This window comes from Syngnathus acus, chromosome 21 (assembly GCF_901709675.1).
Source record: "Syngnathus acus chromosome 21, fSynAcu1.2, whole genome shotgun sequence".
NCBI lineage: Eukaryota > Metazoa > Chordata > Actinopteri > Syngnathiformes > Syngnathidae > Syngnathus > Syngnathus acus.
The window spans coordinates 1,797,721-1,814,693 of NC_051105.1; the positions used below are offsets into that span (position 1 = coordinate 1,797,721).

At 48.4% G+C, this 16,973-nt stretch overlaps 2 protein-coding genes across 3 annotated transcripts; both read left to right on the forward strand.

Annotated features, from left to right (window-relative positions):
- The first annotated feature begins 5,429 nt into the window (after positions 1 to 5,429).
- LOC119115414 (motor neuron and pancreas homeobox protein 1-like) lies at positions 5,430 to 7,332 on the forward strand. 2 transcript variants are annotated; one of them, XM_037239867.1, is made up of 3 exons: positions 5,430 to 5,936; positions 6,362 to 6,522; positions 6,623 to 7,332. In XM_037239867.1, the coding sequence occupies exons 1-3, from the start codon at positions 5,540 to 5,542 to the stop codon at positions 6,929 to 6,931; spliced, it is 867 nt and encodes a 288-aa protein (XP_037095762.1). In that variant the 5' UTR covers positions 5,430 to 5,539; the 3' UTR covers positions 6,932 to 7,332. The 2 variants fall into 2 exon arrangements, with proteins under 2 accessions (XP_037095762.1, XP_037095761.1); XM_037239866.1 differs by having other exon boundaries at positions 6,359 to 6,522; positions 6,623 to 7,328.
- A 152-nt stretch (positions 7,333 to 7,484) lies between these two features.
- cfap65 (cilia and flagella associated protein 65) lies at positions 7,485 to 16,508 on the forward strand. Its single transcript, XM_037239865.1, has 34 exons — positions 7,485 to 7,617; positions 8,097 to 8,189; positions 8,253 to 8,425; positions 8,500 to 8,602; positions 8,669 to 8,835; positions 8,906 to 9,114; positions 9,216 to 9,352; positions 9,425 to 9,650; positions 9,719 to 9,987; positions 10,099 to 10,275; positions 10,352 to 10,572; positions 10,649 to 10,802; positions 10,883 to 11,002; positions 11,080 to 11,337; positions 11,402 to 11,541; positions 11,611 to 11,695; positions 11,770 to 11,916; positions 11,974 to 12,139; positions 12,215 to 12,343; positions 12,409 to 12,622; positions 12,692 to 12,820; positions 12,933 to 13,023; positions 13,107 to 13,186; positions 13,255 to 13,321; positions 13,389 to 13,499; positions 13,560 to 13,751; positions 13,825 to 13,968; positions 14,064 to 14,189; positions 14,281 to 14,397; positions 14,477 to 14,644; positions 14,724 to 14,908; positions 14,985 to 15,113; positions 15,368 to 15,706; positions 15,813 to 16,508. The coding sequence occupies exons 2-34, from the start codon at positions 8,109 to 8,111 to the stop codon at positions 15,928 to 15,930; spliced, it is 5,172 nt and encodes a 1,723-aa protein (XP_037095760.1). The 5' UTR covers positions 7,485 to 7,617; positions 8,097 to 8,108; the 3' UTR covers positions 15,931 to 16,508.
- The last annotated feature ends 465 nt before the right edge of the window (positions 16,509 to 16,973 follow it).

The window sequence follows — 16,973 nt, forward strand, 5'->3', positions numbered from 1 at the left end:
GTTAGCATGGGGACGTTGTTTTCTTTCTGCGCCGTTATTTATGGCAACGCCATTTGTGGGTTTCTCACTGCACATGAGGGAATTTAAATGATTGCTGAATGATGGATGGCTGTTCTCGATTATTTGGCAGCATTTGCTCCTGGCAGAAGTTGTTTAAAACACATTCAAAAAGGATAAATAAAAAGGCTCTTTTTTTTTTTCCAATGGTTTTCGAGGAAGTCTGTTTTTCTCGGAGGGTTTTATTTTATTTTCAAAGTTTAGGTTTTAGTAGTTAATATTTAACTCATTGAAAGTCAGAAATCTTACAAGACTATTTTCTATAGCGTAAAGAGATTTTTGTGCTTTTTATTCTTCAAAAGAAAAGGCCTAATCTTGTGAGAAGTCTGCTTTTTTCTTGATTCTCACCTGAATGTTGACATCTAGTACATGCAGTTGGAAATCAGCTTCGTCCGTTTGTTGCCTCGGGCGTTCCTGTGAAGCCGCCTCAGTTATTATTTATCAGCCTTGCGTCAACAAGAGGTTCTGCCGGCCGGTCCCGAGAAAAAAATTAAAAAATGCTTCTCCTGGTGAACAAGACGAGGGGCCTTGTAGTCCGGCGGCCATCCAGATGTTTTCCATCACATCTGGGACGCCTTGTCCTGGGTTACATTCCGTGGCTTGCTGAGCCCTGACTGCAAGGGGTCTCCAGGGAGCGGCCCTTTGGACTGGCCTAAAAATAACTCGTCGACCATGTTGGGCTGCCCGAAGAACTGGTTCCCACCGTTGCCGAGGTCTGGGAAAGGAAGGAGGGGGCCCGGCTGGCCTTCCATCACACGTCTAAGCGGAGTGGGAGCTCACGGGGAGAGTCCTGCTACAATTCAAACATGCAAGAAATTTATAAGGGGGACTGTTTCTTGCGGGGAGACCTAGAACAGGTCATGGGTTCAACTGGAACTACCAAAAAGCAGCGTGGGTGGTGACTAATTTGTTTTGAGTAATTTGGGGGGTCTTTGGCGACACCTTGTGGAGCTAAAGTGAAATTAGTTTTAAAAAAATGCAAAGTGAGATTACTGCATTGGGATACTTGGTTGGATTTTTAAACCGCCGGTGGTGACGTACTTTGAATCTGTCGGTAACGCCATAATCAAGAAGTGTCTGAAAGGATAAAAACGTCAAGGCCATAAATGAACAGAGACTGCCTGCCTGCACAGCACAGTTTCTTGTAACATTACACTATGGCCGCTAGAGGGCGCCCCTTCTTTTAGAAAAAAAGAAACCCGGAATAAATGTTCTACTCCATTGTTTAGTAGCTCTTTTTTAAAAATAATAAAAAAAGAAAAAAAAAAGACCATCTTTTCTAACTTCTAGACTTGCTTTTCTAACAAATATAACACTTTATAGACAGCTATTTAGAATCAACCTTAAGATTAAGATCAAGGCCTGGGCCTTGAGCCTCTCAAGTTCGACTTCTTTCCAAAGGTTTTGAGGTCAGGGTTCTTGCATCTATACCAGTCAATCATGTTTTTTTTTCTTTGGGATCGCACTTGGTCATGGCATTGTGCATGCGGCTCTCCGGAGGGAGGGCCATGAGCCTGCGAGGACGTTGATTAATGGCAGCAAGTGGGTGGCGGAGAGTTTGTGTCCCCACTCGCCCTCGTGCCGCCAGCACACTCAATGGCTTCATCAATTTGTAGCCATTATCACATCAATATAGGCCAGCATAGAGGAAGGAGGGGAAGTCAGGGTTAAGGGGGTGGTTAAACAAGAAAAATGGGAAGGAGAAGAAAAAAAAAAGACCCTTACTGCACCATCTGTGGATTGCTGAACATGCTTCAACCAAGCATCTACAATTGGATTGGTTTGTAAAGTGAGGTGGGGTAATTGAAACCTTTTTTTTTTTTCTCAAAATGGGAACATCTTGTTAGCTGATCCGTTTGCAGTTTTAAGGATGGGCGGGTGACGCTCTAAGATGCCAAAGGGAATTGTCAACTGTAGCAGGCGATGTTAGCATGAAACCTTCAGACCTATGCTGGAAAGCAAAAAAAAAAAAAAAGGCCGAAAGAGCCTTCTGGAACATTTAAACACACTTCAATCACGCTTAACGTGAGTTTGGATGCAATTGGCTAATTCTGAGCACAGCCGAATTAATCAATTCTAGGAGGGTGTGCAGACTTTTAAAAATGTCCTAACATACGAGCTGCGTCCATTTTTGCAAGCAACCTGGTGTGTGCAGCTGTGTGTGTGTGTGCGTGTGTGTGTGTGCGCGCGCGTGTGTGTGTGTCTGTGTGTGTATGTGTGAGATCGCAAGCAGCTGCGATGCCAATGGCGAGCAGCAAATGGTTTCTCACAGCTCATTAGGAGCTTATCTGCCAACATTAGGGCCTTGCAAAGGCAGCATTTGCAAGCGCTCTGAGAACTTAGCGAAAAGTGATAAGAGTGAGAGCGAGCTAATCATTTGTCACCGGCGAGTTGGCAAATCAGCCCCTGCAAAGTTGCGGGACAGCCAGACGGCGCAAACAGAAGGCCGGGAGAAAGCGGACCGATGGAAGGTGGCGTTTAAGGCGAGCGGGGCTCAATTAGGCCGATTGAAATCCGCCTCCTTCCAGCGTTGGGACAACATATATCAGACGGGGACGGACGGCCCCTCCTCCAAAGCTGTCCAAAGCTCGCCCTCTGTCACGGCCAGCCCAGCCGCGACGGTTTCTTCTTCTATTGCTATTTACAATATTATCGGTCAATCTGTCAAAAGTGTGCACAAGTCCAAATCTCGTTGATATTTTTCACGATTGTGCACTCCGTCATAATTTAGTCCAAAATGTGATGGGATGGAAAAGATGTTGTCCATGTAGCCGCAATTAGCGCCAAACCTTCAGGCCGCACGGGGACCATAAAGAGGAGGGCAACTCCGATATTAAGATGAGAGGCGCATCATTTGAGGCGGCCGCGTTTGATTAAAGCCAGCAGGCAAGAATTGGTGGGCGTGTCGGTGCGGCGTGCGGCTAATTGGACCGCCCCCGCTGTGACAGGGTGGACAGAACGATGAGGGATAAATGTAAATAGCAGGAGGGACACAAAGGAGGATGAGTTGAATAATGAGCTCCAATAATGGAAATGTACAAATGGACACAATGCGCGACCTTGATTCTCGTTCTATTTGGGACACGGAAAATTAGAGTGGGCCAACTCCATGTTTGATAACAGAAATTGGTGCTTTTTCACGTGTCCTCCAAGATGTGATCAAAAACCTCCTAGAACATTTCCCTGAAATACTTGATCTCGTTTTATGTTGACATCACAAAATCTGGCAATTGAACAGGGGTGTGTAGACTTTTGATATCCAGCATCTGAGGCCTCACGTCCCAGTGTAGGATGAACACAAAGTAATCCAAATCTGGCGTTTGAACAGGGGTGTGTAGACTTTTGATATCCAGCATCCGAGGCCTCACGTTCCGGTGTAGGATGAACACGCAAAGTAATTACGAGATGTTTCTGTCCCAAAGAGCAACAGATGTTGAACGACTCTCCATCGGCCAGTTTGGGTGCGCTAAGCAGCCCTGCGTGTGTCCGAGCCCTCCCCTCATTCACGCCGCCCCGTTTAGGGCTAATTAGCCGGGCGCTCACCCCATCCTCCTCCTGCTACCCCCCCCCCCCCTTTTTGCAGGTCTTACTTATCTCATTGTCCTCCATCTCATTGTTTCCCGCACTAAGTAATAATCATCCAAGCTCAGCTCCTCGGCCTCGGCTCCTCCTCCGCCCCTCCCTCCTCGTTCTCGTCATTGTGTCCGGGGCGCCGCCGTGACAAACGTCATCAATCAAGTCGTTGCGAAGCACGATGAACCTTGCAACCCGTAACACCCACCCGCTACCCGCCCACTGGGTTTTACTCGTACAGGAAGTATTCTGTCCCCCCCGGCGGTCCGCGAGGGCGATCGGAACAAAATCGGAGCGAGACAATAGATGTCACAATGGCAACGAAAAGAAGTTATCGGAACGAAGCCGGCAGACGACACTTTGCATTTTTCTCATCTCTTAATGTCTCAGGGGAGATGAATTAAATTTGTAGCTCACTATTTTGAACAATGAACTTTTTTTTTGGTTGCATTTCCCGCAGAACATTGGCCTGGCCAATGTTGACCTCTTTCAATTTGCCTATGAAAGGTCACAAACATTTTGAAACTGATTTGGTGGGATTTTCTCAACACAAAAACCTGGCATTTGAGCAGGGGTGTGTAGACTTTTGATGCCCACCGTGGGAATTTGTGATGGTAAGTCTTGAACAGGGTAAATGTTTCGGACTTTTTTCCCTGAGCATTTTTGGAGTAAATCGAAAAGGAAAATTCACATTAACGGAAAATCACTTGGGTTAATCTTTTAGCAATATCTGATCATCGATTATCGGCGTGTGCGTACTACGATTCCGCTGGAGTTTATTACAAGGAAATTACTCGTCAGAAAATCGTCATGTGGCGATAATGAAACTTGGTGTCGCAAGCACACACGCACGCACGCACGGGAAGCCATCCAGCAGGTGTTGGCGTGTTTGTTCTGGAGCGGTTTTGTTTTCTCAGGCTTCTTATCAGTCCGCCATGAACTGCGAGGAAATCACCAGCACGGCTTTTCAGGGAACGATACTTTCCAATCGTCAACCGATGGCAGAATTTGAAAGAAATGTGGTTCTGACGTCGTATTTCACCCATTCATTTGACATATGAAACAAGTGTAGAAGTTGTGTCTACTTGAATGCAACGATTGGTACTTGGCAACAGGTGGTGTGAAACCTTGCTCTGTTTTTTGAATCCTAACGTGATAGATAACGCAGCCGTTCGCGCCTCGCTGAGGAGAAAATGAGTTTACGGCCTTTTATGACGTGTTTGTAATCTGCTTGTTTGCATGTGCGCGGTGATAAAAGAGCAGCAAAGCCTCCAACTTTGCTCATAAAAGGTAATGAAGTCAATTGAGGGCCTTCCGCAGACTCTAATTACGGCAGAATGGACATGATAGCAGCAAAAGTGTGTTGACCGAAGAGAGACAGGTACAGTGCTGGGAGAATAGAACCTTGCATGACCTTTCAAACACTTGGCATTTATTTATTGATTTGTTTATTTATTTGAAAAAAAAAAGATATTTGCTTGTTTGTTTATTTAGGACTCCGCCAGTCAGTGACCTGAATTAGACGGAATTGCTTTATTTTTTGGTTTGCCGAATGTGAAAGTCAAACTTATGGAATTTACAAATATTGCTCTTGGTAAAATTGAATTTATCACACTTTTTTTTATTTATCGGTGAACTTTTTCAATTTTTCTTGCGTGTCAGCAACATTGTTCCTTGGTACTTGCAGTGAGCAGAGTGCGCGAGTGCTTTTGTCTGTCACCTCTGCTCGGGTGCTGGCCAATCACAATGGAGCAGACTTGATAGCTCCTGCTGCCTCCTTGACGGCCCACTGAGGAGATGGGTGCGCATTTTTGGAGAGGTCCTCAGCAAGGTCAGACATCTCCTCACAGGAGACATTGAGTTCAAAGAGCACTTTTTTTTTTTTTTCTTCAATTGAAGCATCGACAGGATGACCTCTCACCTGGAGAAATCCAAAAGCTTTCGCATCGAGGCGCTCCTGGCTCACCACGCGGACGGCGATGGCGCGTCCCCGGAGGTGAACTACAGCGGCAGCCCGCGGTCGCAGACGCCCTCCCCGAACGCCAGCCAAGCCCGGCCGGGGATGACGCCCAACGCCGCAGTCTACAACTTTCCCCAGGCGGGATTCGGCGGGGGGTTCCTGGGAATGCACCCGAGGTCCGGGTACCCTTTGGCGGCTGTCGGCGTCCAGGCGCCCGCATTCGTATATCCGGGCTTCCCGCAGCTGGTCCAGCCGTACCCGGGTCACTTAAAAGCGGGCAGCGTGCACCCGCTGGAGCCCTGGATCAGAGCCGGGATGATGTTCCCCAGACTCGGAGACTATGGAGGTCAGTGCGTCCGCAATATTAGAATATTCGAACCCCCCCCCACCCCGCCTCTCATTTGAGTTTCACGAGATTTATTATGTTTTATTGTTGAGATATATGAAATTGCTGTAAAAAATAAGCAGCTGTTGGCTCAAATTCAAAATGCATACAAGACTTTCTACAGTTCAAATAAAAAAACCTTTTTTTTACAGAATTATAAGAAAACGGTTTGATTGAATTGAAATATATATTTATATTTTATCTATATTATTTATATTATTTATAAGTTTTATAGTATCCATTCCAGTAATACCATGGAAAAAATAGAGTATATTTACAGCCATTGCAAAGTACAAATATGATCTACGACATATTTTTGCATGACTGAAATCGAATCTATTTGAAAATAAAAATGCCAAATCCACGCTGTGTCTCTCATATAGCAGCACCAGCCCAAGCCGGTTTGTTGGGGAAGTGCCGCAAGCCCAGGACAGCGTTCACCAGCCAGCAGCTGTTGGAGCTGGAAAACCAGTTCAAGCTCAACAAGTACCTGTCCCGACCCAAACGTTTTGAGGTGGCCACCTCACTCATGCTGACAGAGACCCAGGTATCATCTGCATAGAGACGTTTTAAGGAGCATCCCTTATTGCTTTCATTGGAAAGTATCACACTGCTTGCAATGTTCAAACCTCTCCTGTTGTCCCCAGGTAAAAATTTGGTTCCAGAACAGGCGGATGAAGTGGAAGCGAAGCCGTAAGACCAAGGAGCAAGCCAACCCGGCGTCCCCACCAAGCGATGGCGAAAGAACGGACAGTGTGCAACTCCAGGCGGACTCTCCCAGGTCCAGCCTGGAGGATGACGATGAGCTGGAAGGCGAGGAAGAGGACGAGGATGCAAGTGTGCTGCCCGCTTCTCTGGGCTCCCTCTTGAAGCGTGCCGGAGGGGTCACAGAGAACTACAGGTCCTATTTGGAAGAGGAGGAGGGAAGTTCAACAAGAAGCGGGGTTTTCCCGTAGACTTCTGACATCACTTTTGAGCGCCTGTGTTGGTGTCTTGCTCTGGAGAGGACAATGAGCAGATTTTATTCATCACAAGCTGGTGCTTCCTGGTTTGGTCCACAGGCCAGCCATGCTAATATATCAAACATGAAGTATTTTGGGAAACCTTAACATACTTACAGAAACCTAAAATATTCTTTTTTTTTAGATGGGTTTGTATTTGAGGAAAATGTAAAGATACATTTTAAAATGAACATATTTGATTGAACTCTACTCTTATAGTTAGTGTGTTTCTGTTTGTTCTTTAAACTATTCTCAACGACTGTGAATTTGTCTAAATAATTTAAGAGCCATATAGTTTAATATATTTGACCTCGACTTTGCAACCATGCTTTTTATGTTTTCTTGTATGCCATTGCTCCAGAAATAAAGTTCATTTGAAGAACAAGAAACGCATTCAACAAGAATTGTATGGCTTTAATGCCAAGAAACGAACTTTTGTTGTTGTTTTGCGAATAGCGGCTGCGCTATTTTGTCCTCCTTGGGTTTCCATAGTTTCTATGGCAACCGACAACGGCTTGTCAAGGACTCGCCGTGGACGACAAATTCCTCTAGATAAAAGTTGATTGTTTTTCGATGTATGTACATTATATTCAACACAAATGGAATAAATTGTTGCTGTCGGAAACTTTTCATACTTGCAGGTAAGCGCGTGTCTGTCTCACATAAACATGACAACTTTAACTGCCACCTGGGTTTTTTAATATGTTAGAATCCGCACAGTAAAATTTAAGTTTTAATGACTTGACTTACTTAATGCAAGGCAGCGTCAGCTAAGTTAAGGACACAGATGTAGAATAAATAAAACATTTTGCGGGTAAAGATCAGAGCTAGCGTAAATGCTTCACTGGCTACTTAGCTAGCGCTTCGGACGCCATTTTTCTTGCCCCACCTTTCCTAATTGAACTGTAGGCATTTTTCTCAAATATTTGCTTATTACGTTATTTTCAACGCTGGCGTTTTGTAAAGGATACCGTACCACCTTGCCTGCAAACATGCCGAATGTTTCGCCGTTCATTTTGGTTGTTTACATTCACGTCACGCAAAGCGTGAATTGAACGAGGCCGATGACGCACATTATTCGGATTATCATGAAAATATGAACGATAACATCTCATTTGAGTTGTTTGCAGTCATGTTGGCTGAGTCTGGAGGTCCAAAGACAAATGGATCAGACGGACTGTGGACGTCCTCCATCATTAGCAGCAATACCAAAGTAAGCATGGGCCTTTCTTTTTGCAAGTCTTCTCATTCTAATCAAATTGCTCTGCCCTGGCAGCAAGCAGGGACTCCGCACAAGCACCAGCGGCGAGTGCCCGTTCAGAGAAGCTGCTTTCTGGGCCTGGAAACCAAGCCGGAGCTGCTTTGGGAGGACTGGGATCAGGGCAGAGAATACACCAAGTCGCTAACGTTAAAGAACATTAGCCTCAAGCTTCAGAAACTCCACTTGAGGTCAGCCGCCGCTTTCTGAAGTAACAATTGAACCCATCCATCCACAAGAGTAATTGTTCTTTGCTCTTTCTCAGACCTCCATTGACCAAATTCTTCAGCAGCTCTAGTTCCTGCAACCTGGCTGTGAGCCCAGGGACGTCTTTGACCATACTGATCACTTTTAAACCTGCAGAAAAGGTAATCTTGTGTAAGAGTGACTATCACAAAGCGGCTCCCCTGTGAAACATCTCGTGTGTGGGACAGTGTAAGTACGAGGACAGCCTTGAGTTTGAGGGCAAAGATGGTAGCTTCCAAGTGTTGCTTCGGGCCGTGGTTCCGTATCCGGCTTTGGAAGTGCCCGAAGCTGTTCTCCTTCCACTCTGTGCGGTGCGTCAGTCCGTTACTGCGACTTTTCTGCTGAAGAACCTCAGGTGATCTCCTCGTCCCTGACGCGGACTTGAAAAATGGGATTCTGACTTGCGTGGAAATTGTGTCACCCAGCAAGCTCCGCACGTACTTCAGCTGGGAGTGTCCCGAACCATTTCAAGTGAGTCCCGAGGAAGGCGTGCTGAAGGCCAGCCAGGAGATTTCGCTCCTGGTCCTGTTCCAGCCGCAGCAGGCGCTGTTGTACAACAAACACGCCTTTTGTCGTTTTGGGGAGGAAGGAGATAAAGCCGAGTGCTGCGCCACGCTGCGACTTCAGGGAGTGGGTACTGACAGCGCTCGAATGTGCGAACAGCTGATTCGGAATGATTCGAACAGCTGATTCGGAATGATTCACCTCTTCCTTTGTGTCTGCTCTTGTGGAAAGCCAAGTACCCGTGTCTTCAGTTGAGAGGCCCGAGTTCGAGAGCGGATCAACAACACGGCGGTCCCGTGGTTAACTTTGGCTCTGTCGCCGTCGGGCAAAGTTTGCAGAAATGTTTTGACATCTGTAATCCCTCGCATGTGAGTAAGGAGCAAATTCTGATTTCATGCTGATTTTCAAAAATGATATTTTGATAATGATGTCATTTTCAGGTGACTGCTTTTTTTTCCCTGACTCGCCTTTCGGGTGGGGTGCCCCTGTTGGGGTCCGACTTCGTCTGTGATGTCACCAGCGGTCGGGTGGCCCCAGGCGCAAGCGTGACGGCCAAAGTCGCCTTTGCGCCGACTGTCGCCGGTTCGGTCTGTGTTGACTATTTGACTGCGGAATGCAAAGGGGCGCTCAACCAAACGGTGCTCAAGCTCATCGGGCACTGCGCAGGTACGATGACGCACCAATGGAACCCAATGCTCCAAGTTGTGATCTGCATGCATTGTTTTGGTCACCAGGTCCCAAGTTGTCTTTTTCTTCATCGGTGGTTGACTTTGGCTGCGTCCAAGTGGGAGCCGCCGCGTCGCAGACGATGGAGCTGATCAATTCTTCGTGCGTCCAGGCGACCTTCCAGTGGGACCTCCACTGCGCCGGGCACAGCGTGTTCAGCATCCAACCGCAGTGCGGCACCTTAGCCCCCAAGAGCCGTGTCGCGCTGACGGTCACCTACCTGCCCGCCGTGCCTTTTGCCCATCGCAGAAGCGTGCCCTGTTTCATACTGCACGGAGTAAGGAGCTCGTTTTTACTAAATCACAGTGAAACATGGTCGAAACATTATTTTATTTTATTTTGATTTCCACAGATTGCAACACCCCCATTTTTTTTTTTTTTTGAATAGGATCCGGTGTTCCTGGACCTGATTGGTACGTGTCGCTCAGATCTCCAGAAACCGGCCGTACTTAAACCAGAACATTTAGCAAGCGGTCCAGATGATTGGACGGACGTCATTAGCGCCCTACTGCCAAGCAACAGCACGCAGCTAGATCCGCAAGCATTCTGCTTATCTGCGACCGAGGTGACTCGCTGAGCCAAAATCACGCCGGGATCGTTTCATTCCGTGTTTTGCTCAGCCGGCCATTTTCATTTTCCAGAAATCAAGCCGCCTATCCAATGTCTCGACGGCGCGGTCGATAACTCCCAGGGAAGACGGTGACGAAGCGGATTCGCTGTCTTCATCGTCACCGTCCACACGCGTGTCGGTGGCGCCCAGCGAACTGCTGTTTAATCAGGTCACCTCCTCCGTGCCCACGTCGACATCCTCGTCACTTTCTCAGGGCGTGGCCGTCACCAATAACTCCACTGCCAAAATCACGTAAGATTCCCTCCCTCTTTCAAACTGGCTTTGATCTTTTTCCTAAACGGACAAAATAGATTTGTTTGCTTTCCAGCCTGGTGTGGACCAACGCCCGCGACTCTCCATTCTCAATCTCTCCGTGGACATGTGACCTGTCCCCGCTCAAGTCCACCTCGTTCAGAGTGACTTACAACCCGAAGGAACGCAACGCGCTGCACGCAGCTCAACTCGAGTGCTTCGCTTTCCAGGTATAGAAGAACTTCTGGAAATGCTTTGTTGAACTTCCCTCCAGCAGTGTTTCATTATTTTGTTAATTGCGACTAACTAGCTTGCTAGCGGGGGGCAGATAAGTCCACCCTGTTGTGTCATCGTCCGAGTCATCGGACACTCTTTTGAGCGTGGCAAAGAGCACTTCTACCCACAATGCTCTCTCGAGCCAAGTACAGTGGTAAGCGTGACACTAAAACCGGGTAGACTTTTTATACCTCCTGTACTTACCATTGCGGTGTGCCTGGTTTGTTGTAGGTGTTTGCGGGCCTTAACGTTCGAACCTATAAGACATTGCTCCTGCGCAATCACGGCGAGCATCCGCTCACCTTCTGCCGGAGCCTCAACGAAAGCGTGGACCCCGTGGCGGAAGCGTCGGTGTCCATCGTGCCGAGGTGCGGCTTGCTCCTGCCCGGGGCTCACCAAATCCTCACCGTCATCACCACTCCCAAGGAAGACTCGCCCCCGGAGGGAATCAAGCTGCGCCTGCAGCTTAATTCCAGCAAATGCACAAAGGTATCGTGCAGACGTCGATATTTGCCCACAAAGCTTTTTTTGGACAATTGACGTTGCGCTTTAGGAAATTACGGTTATCAGCATACTGGAGAACATCAGCGTGTCGTTCGAGGGAGGTGGCATTATATATTTCCAAGATACATCGGTGGGCTCGCCCAGCAAGCAGACGCACCTCATGAGAAACCTCTGCCGCATTCCTCTCGGGTCAGTTTCTTTGCCGACGGGAAAGCTCACCTTCCTCGCTCTCGGTACTTCAAAATCTTCTTGTCACAGCTTCCGATGGAACATCCGCTACTTGGACCAACATCTCATCTCCGTTCAGCCGGATGCCGGCGAACTGCAAGTGAATGAGAGCGTGGTAAGAGACATGGTCGCATATGAAATCATCGGCTTGAAGATGTTTTTGTTCACGACTCTATTTTGACGTCACAGCAGGAGAAATGGTCTTTTAATCCAAAGGAAGAGAAAACGTATGTACTTCAACCCGCGCTGAGCTTCTGGCCCCTTGAAAACCCCGGCTCGAAAAATTCCATCGTCACCCTCAAAGTCATGGGAAAAGGCGCCAAAGGTTCCATCCAGGTGAGGCTGAGCGTTAAAAGCGGATGTCCATTTTTTTTTTGATTTCCGCTTTCTCAGGCACTTACAGAAATCTTTGAGATGGGAGAGACGCTGGTGGGACGTGCTCAGTCGCTTGACATTCCCCTGGTGAACAACAGCACCTGCTCCATCTCCTTCCGAATTTGCATTGAGCAGACGCTGCAAGACGAGCAACTTCATCAGGACTTTCCACCTGCCGCGACCGGTAAATTGCCATCGCTCCCACAACGGCGCAGCAAGGCACATGAATCCATCTCGAGTTGGGTTTGATCTTTTCCAGCATTGCAACTGGACTGCACGGGGGGAACCGTGGCCTCGCACTCCACCTTTATGCTGCGAGCCACGTTTCGGCCCGATCGCCGAGCCCACTACCGCTGGACCATCAGCTACCAGACACTGAGTTGCAGCGGTACATCCAGAAAGCACCAAACACACATGTTGCTCCCATATCTCATTTCATCTCTCTCGTCCAAGGTGTGCTGCTGTCCCCTCCGCAAGAGGTGTGCGAGGTGCGCGCCAACGGCGTGTTCCCCATCGCCCAGGTGAGCGACGTGGGCAGCGGCGGCGCGGCGGCGTGGCTCAACAAATCCTACGTGTGGAAGCTGCTCTCGGTGGACAGCCTCAACGCGCAGCTGCTCTCCATGCCCTCCCCCGTGGAGCACACCTATAGGAACCCGAGACGGCACAGGTGAAGCGCGCCGCCGCCAAGTCGGCGCGACTTCCCGCAAAGTGTCAATTTGCTCGCTTGTGTCGGCAGTATGCGCACGTACCCGTCCATCCTGATCAAAGCCATGCTGGATGTCAACTTTGGCGCGGCGCCGCTGAATTCCGAGCCGTCGACTTTTGCCATGGTGTTTCACAACCCCGGCAGCGTCCCCGTAGAGTGGTAAGTTGGAAAAGACAAGACTCGCAATGGCAGTCGGGTTCTGAAAATACGACCGGCGCGTGCGTGGGATGGCGTACCCGTTGACCGATTTGTTTCCTCTTTTGAAATGTAGGACCTTTTTGCTCCCAGACGACCAACAGGTGGACTTCAAGCACTGGAGTTGGGGCCAGGAGTTAGGTCGCAATGAGCTCGAACTGATGCAGGCACGGCACAAGTCTTCTGGCTCACGTCATGACGTCAATGGATTTGCACAACGGTGTTTCATGTCAACAACGTCTATTTACAGATCGGGGAACTTTTCAGCGTTTCGCCCCTTTCGGCCACTCTGCTGTCCGGAGAGCAGAAATCGGTCCAGTTCAGCTACAGGTTGGTTCGGGTAGGGGAGGGGCTGTCCAATTTGGGACGGACCCATTCCAATGATGTTGCTTTGACAGCCACGTCGTTGCCGGGACGCAACAGCTGCCGGTCATATTGAAAATATCACATGGCCGAGAGATCTTGGTAAGAAATGCAACTCGCCCTGTCTCGTGGCGGCTTGCGAGTTCAACCATTTTTTTCTTCCTGACAGCTGCACTTGCAAGGCGTGACGGTGGAGCAAGAGAGCCCATATCTGTACTTTCTATCCAGGCATCATGTTTTCACTCCCATCATGATGGGGGGGTTGAATCCTCCATTGCAGGTGGGAGACGTGAAATGTCGCTCGCCACGAAACGAGGCCGACGCACGTTTGTCTTTGCAGACGTACGAGCTTTACAACGGCGGCGACGTTCCCGTCCATTACGAAGTGGACGGCGACGTGCTGTCGCAGCTGCAAGAGAGCAACTTCAATCAGCCGCTGCTGAGTTGCCTCAACCCGGCGGGAGTCGTCCTACCCGGGAAGACGGCCAAGCTGGAATTCATTTTCTCTCCGCTGGAGGCCAAGCTGCACAGCGTACGCAAGCCGGGCGCCGAGACTTGACGTCGAGACTCGGTGTGCTTTCAATCATTTTGTTTGCCGCTGCCAGATGGACGTTCCCATTCACTTCCGACACGGCGAAACTGCCACCGTGAGGTTCGAGGGCCTCGGCTTCGACGCTCACGATGACGTGTGGCCGAGCGGTGAGAGCACACCCGCCGCCCGAGTGCGCAGGATCGCCCTCCCCGGGCAGGTGAGGATGGAGACATTGGAAATTCATTTATTTGACATTCTCCACACTGATTATCCACGCTGCCTCATATTGAAAATGACACTGTGTGCGCGCAGCGTGCGTTCCTTTCTGCGGACAATATCGCTCTGGGGGAGCTCCCGGTGTGCTCGCAATCTTCCAGAATCTTCTTCCTCACAAACGTGTCCTCTGAAGAAATCTTCTTTAAATGGTGCTTGACTCAGGTGGGCGGGCTGCAGAAAGAAGCAATTGTTGATTGTTTTGAAGGAGCCGGGGTGTCTTACTGGTTGCTTCTGTGTTGTCTTTGGGCATAAGGTGATCCGGATCCAGCCTAAACAAGGCCTCCTGCGTCCGGGAGAGTGCATCATTTGTGTGCTGACCTTCATGGCCACCGACTTCCCAACCATTCATTATCTGGACATCGTCTGTCAGGTTAGGATTCTTCTCAAAGATTTTATTTCATTTTATTTGAATATTAACGTGACGATTCAAGCTCTGTTTCTCCTTCCAGCTGACCGAGCAGGCGGCACTGGTGCAATATTCGGACTCGCTGCAGCTTTGGGAGCAGGAACGAGAGCAGCGGCAACACGAGTTCACCATCACCGAGCGGGACCTGGCGGAAAGCCGGAAAGTTCCGAGCGACAAGGTCTCGCCACAGACGCAGCTGGGCAAATACAAGGTGACCGATGGAGCCGAGCGACATTTCCTATTCCCTGAAAAGGGCGTGTATCAAAGATACGTGTGTCTTTTCCCTCCAGACGCTTCCGCCGATTTGTAGCCGGGTAGCGCGAGCGGAGCAGCGGGCTCTGGCCGAAGCCGACAAACTGGCCAAACGCCCGACGCTACCTCAGCCTTTGTTGCTGCATCTGGAAGTGACGGCGCGCACCTACCGCTGGCAGGAATACCTCCGATACTTCCCCGACCGATTCGATAATCTCTTCAGGTCAGCAATCGAACCTACAAAATGTATATTTCTTTTCGGCAACATGACGTCAGCGGCGGCTTCTGGCGGCCGACAGGTGCTTCCAAACCATCAAGCCTTTGAGGCCTCAACTATTGTGCAACACTCTACTTCAAGAGGGACGCCCGTTGCAGAAGCTGGGCCCCGAGCGACACTTCCTCGAGCATATTCTCACTTCTCTCATCAGGTAACGTTGTAGGTCAAAGATTAAAAATGCACCAAAAGAGACGTTTAAAATCAAACAGTTCTAAAATATTCAAATCAAATTCTAGTCTAGTGTATTGGACTTAAAAGATAAATACAACCAGAGTACCTTAAAAAAAAATAAGTCACTGTAACGTTTCATTCAGTGTTTCATTTGCCTACCACTAGAGGGAGCCCACGTATCAATTTGGTCATTCCAGGTTCAGAAGCTGACAAGTTGCGTTTCATTTTCCATAGGAGCATACTGGACAACGAGGCCTTTTCGCAGTCTCTGCTCACTTTGGCATCCAAGCCGCTTTTCTACAAGCCCAAAGTCATCTTCTCCGCTCCTTCGTCAATACCGCAACCCCTGATCGGGTTGGAGGAGACAAATCCCGAACTGCACTTTTGCGCCGACGGCTCGGCAGCGGCGGGAGGCGCCAAGCTGAGAATGGGGCAGCGCGCTGAGCGCATACCGGTGGACGTGTTCAATGATATCTTACTCAACACCCTCCAGAATGTGATGATGGAGGTCGTCAGAGGAGAGCTGGACCTCATCGAGCAGCGCGGAGGGTCTTCGCCAAATGGCTCTATCAGGTAAAGACACGGACGGGATTTTCCTCCCAAGTGTAGAACGCATAACAGATCCGTGTCAAGTCCAAACTGCAAATGGTTCAAAGAAGACATCTTTCCTTCCTTTTAGATCCAGGAGGCACGCCAGTGGCAAAGTCAAGAAGGACGACAAGGAGACGAGCCCAAACTCACCACCGCCGTCTGATAAAAGCTCGTCGTCAACAGAGCATCACACAGACACAAGTTAAATCTTTTGCCATCTGACTTTGTTCATCTAACCTTTGGTGGACATGACTCTTTACTGCGGGTCTACTCAGTCGGCCTAACCTCCGACGGGGTAAGCGTGTAAGTAGGAACGAGTAAGTTAATATCAACTGTTTTTGCAATGGTAAAACATTTCCGTCATATTCTTCAGGCAAGGAGTCTTTTCAAACGGGAAAGCAACAACATGCACAGTTCAGTATCTGATCACTGTTAATTGTAATAATCATGTCGTCAATTAAACGGCCTCATTTCACTGCGGCGGTTTAGATTTTCATCAATGTGTTTGGAGTTATGGAGGGCAATGCGGATATGCTGCCACCTAGTGGCAACTTCGGAGCACTTCATTCAGACTTGACCACACCGTCGTAATTCAAGCAACAGAAAACTTAGATGACAAGCAACTCATTTTATACCCATTAGTATAAATGTATCCAATTATTCATTCATAATGTGCCAAAATATCAATTTTACGTTATAACCATGCATGTCAAATTGAATGGGAATGACCAGGATAGATCTCAATTTGACATGTCCATTTAAATCCACAAGGTGGCGGTCAATGCAAACAATTTGGGGATGACCAAGTCATGTACAGTATTTTATTCCGGTTACCTTGGCCCATTCCCTGTGCATTACTGAAACTTTCCTGAATTTGTGGATACTTTCTAGTTATTCTGTTTCTTTCTGTTGTGCAAAGGTGGCAGTTTTTTTTCCATAAATGAAAAGCAAGGAAGAATCATATTACAGTAATTCGATGGGAAAAAAAAAATCTCCTCATGTACAGGACAGATTTTGCCTTTTGGAGTAAAGCGGACAAAGAAGCAAGTCATTCAGGCGTGCTTGGTTTGCAACATTTGTATCTGCACCTGCCTCGTCATTTAATAGAGCGTTGTTTTGCAACTTTTATCACCAGACAGAGAAAGATCTCAAACAACAACACTGTTTAGTTGACCTTCAAGCTGTTTTGTTTTTTGTTTTTTTTTCCAGTTAGCTTAGCTATTGCCTCACAAAACGTAACCATGCAAAA

Coding starts and splice junctions, on each gene's coding strand:
- LOC119115414 (XM_037239866.1), top strand. CDS start 5,540: ATGACCTCTCACCTGGAGAAATCCAAAAGCTTTCGCATCGAGGCGCTC. Junction 5,937..6,358: donor CAGACTCGGAGACTATGGAG/GTCAGTGCGTCC, acceptor TCTCTCATATAG/CAGCACCAGCCCAAGCCGGT. Junction 6,523..6,622: donor TCATGCTGACAGAGACCCAG/GTATCATCTGCA, acceptor TGTTGTCCCCAG/GTAAAAATTTGGTTCCAGAA.
- cfap65 (XM_037239865.1), top strand. CDS start 8,109: ATGTTGGCTGAGTCTGGAGGTCCAAAGACAAATGGATCAGACGGACTG. Junction 13,187..13,254: donor TCGGTCCAGTTCAGCTACAG/GTTGGTTCGGGT, acceptor TTGCTTTGACAG/CCACGTCGTTGCCGGGACGC. Junction 14,645..14,723: donor CGCAGCTGGGCAAATACAAG/GTGACCGATGGA, acceptor TTTTCCCTCCAG/ACGCTTCCGCCGATTTGTAG.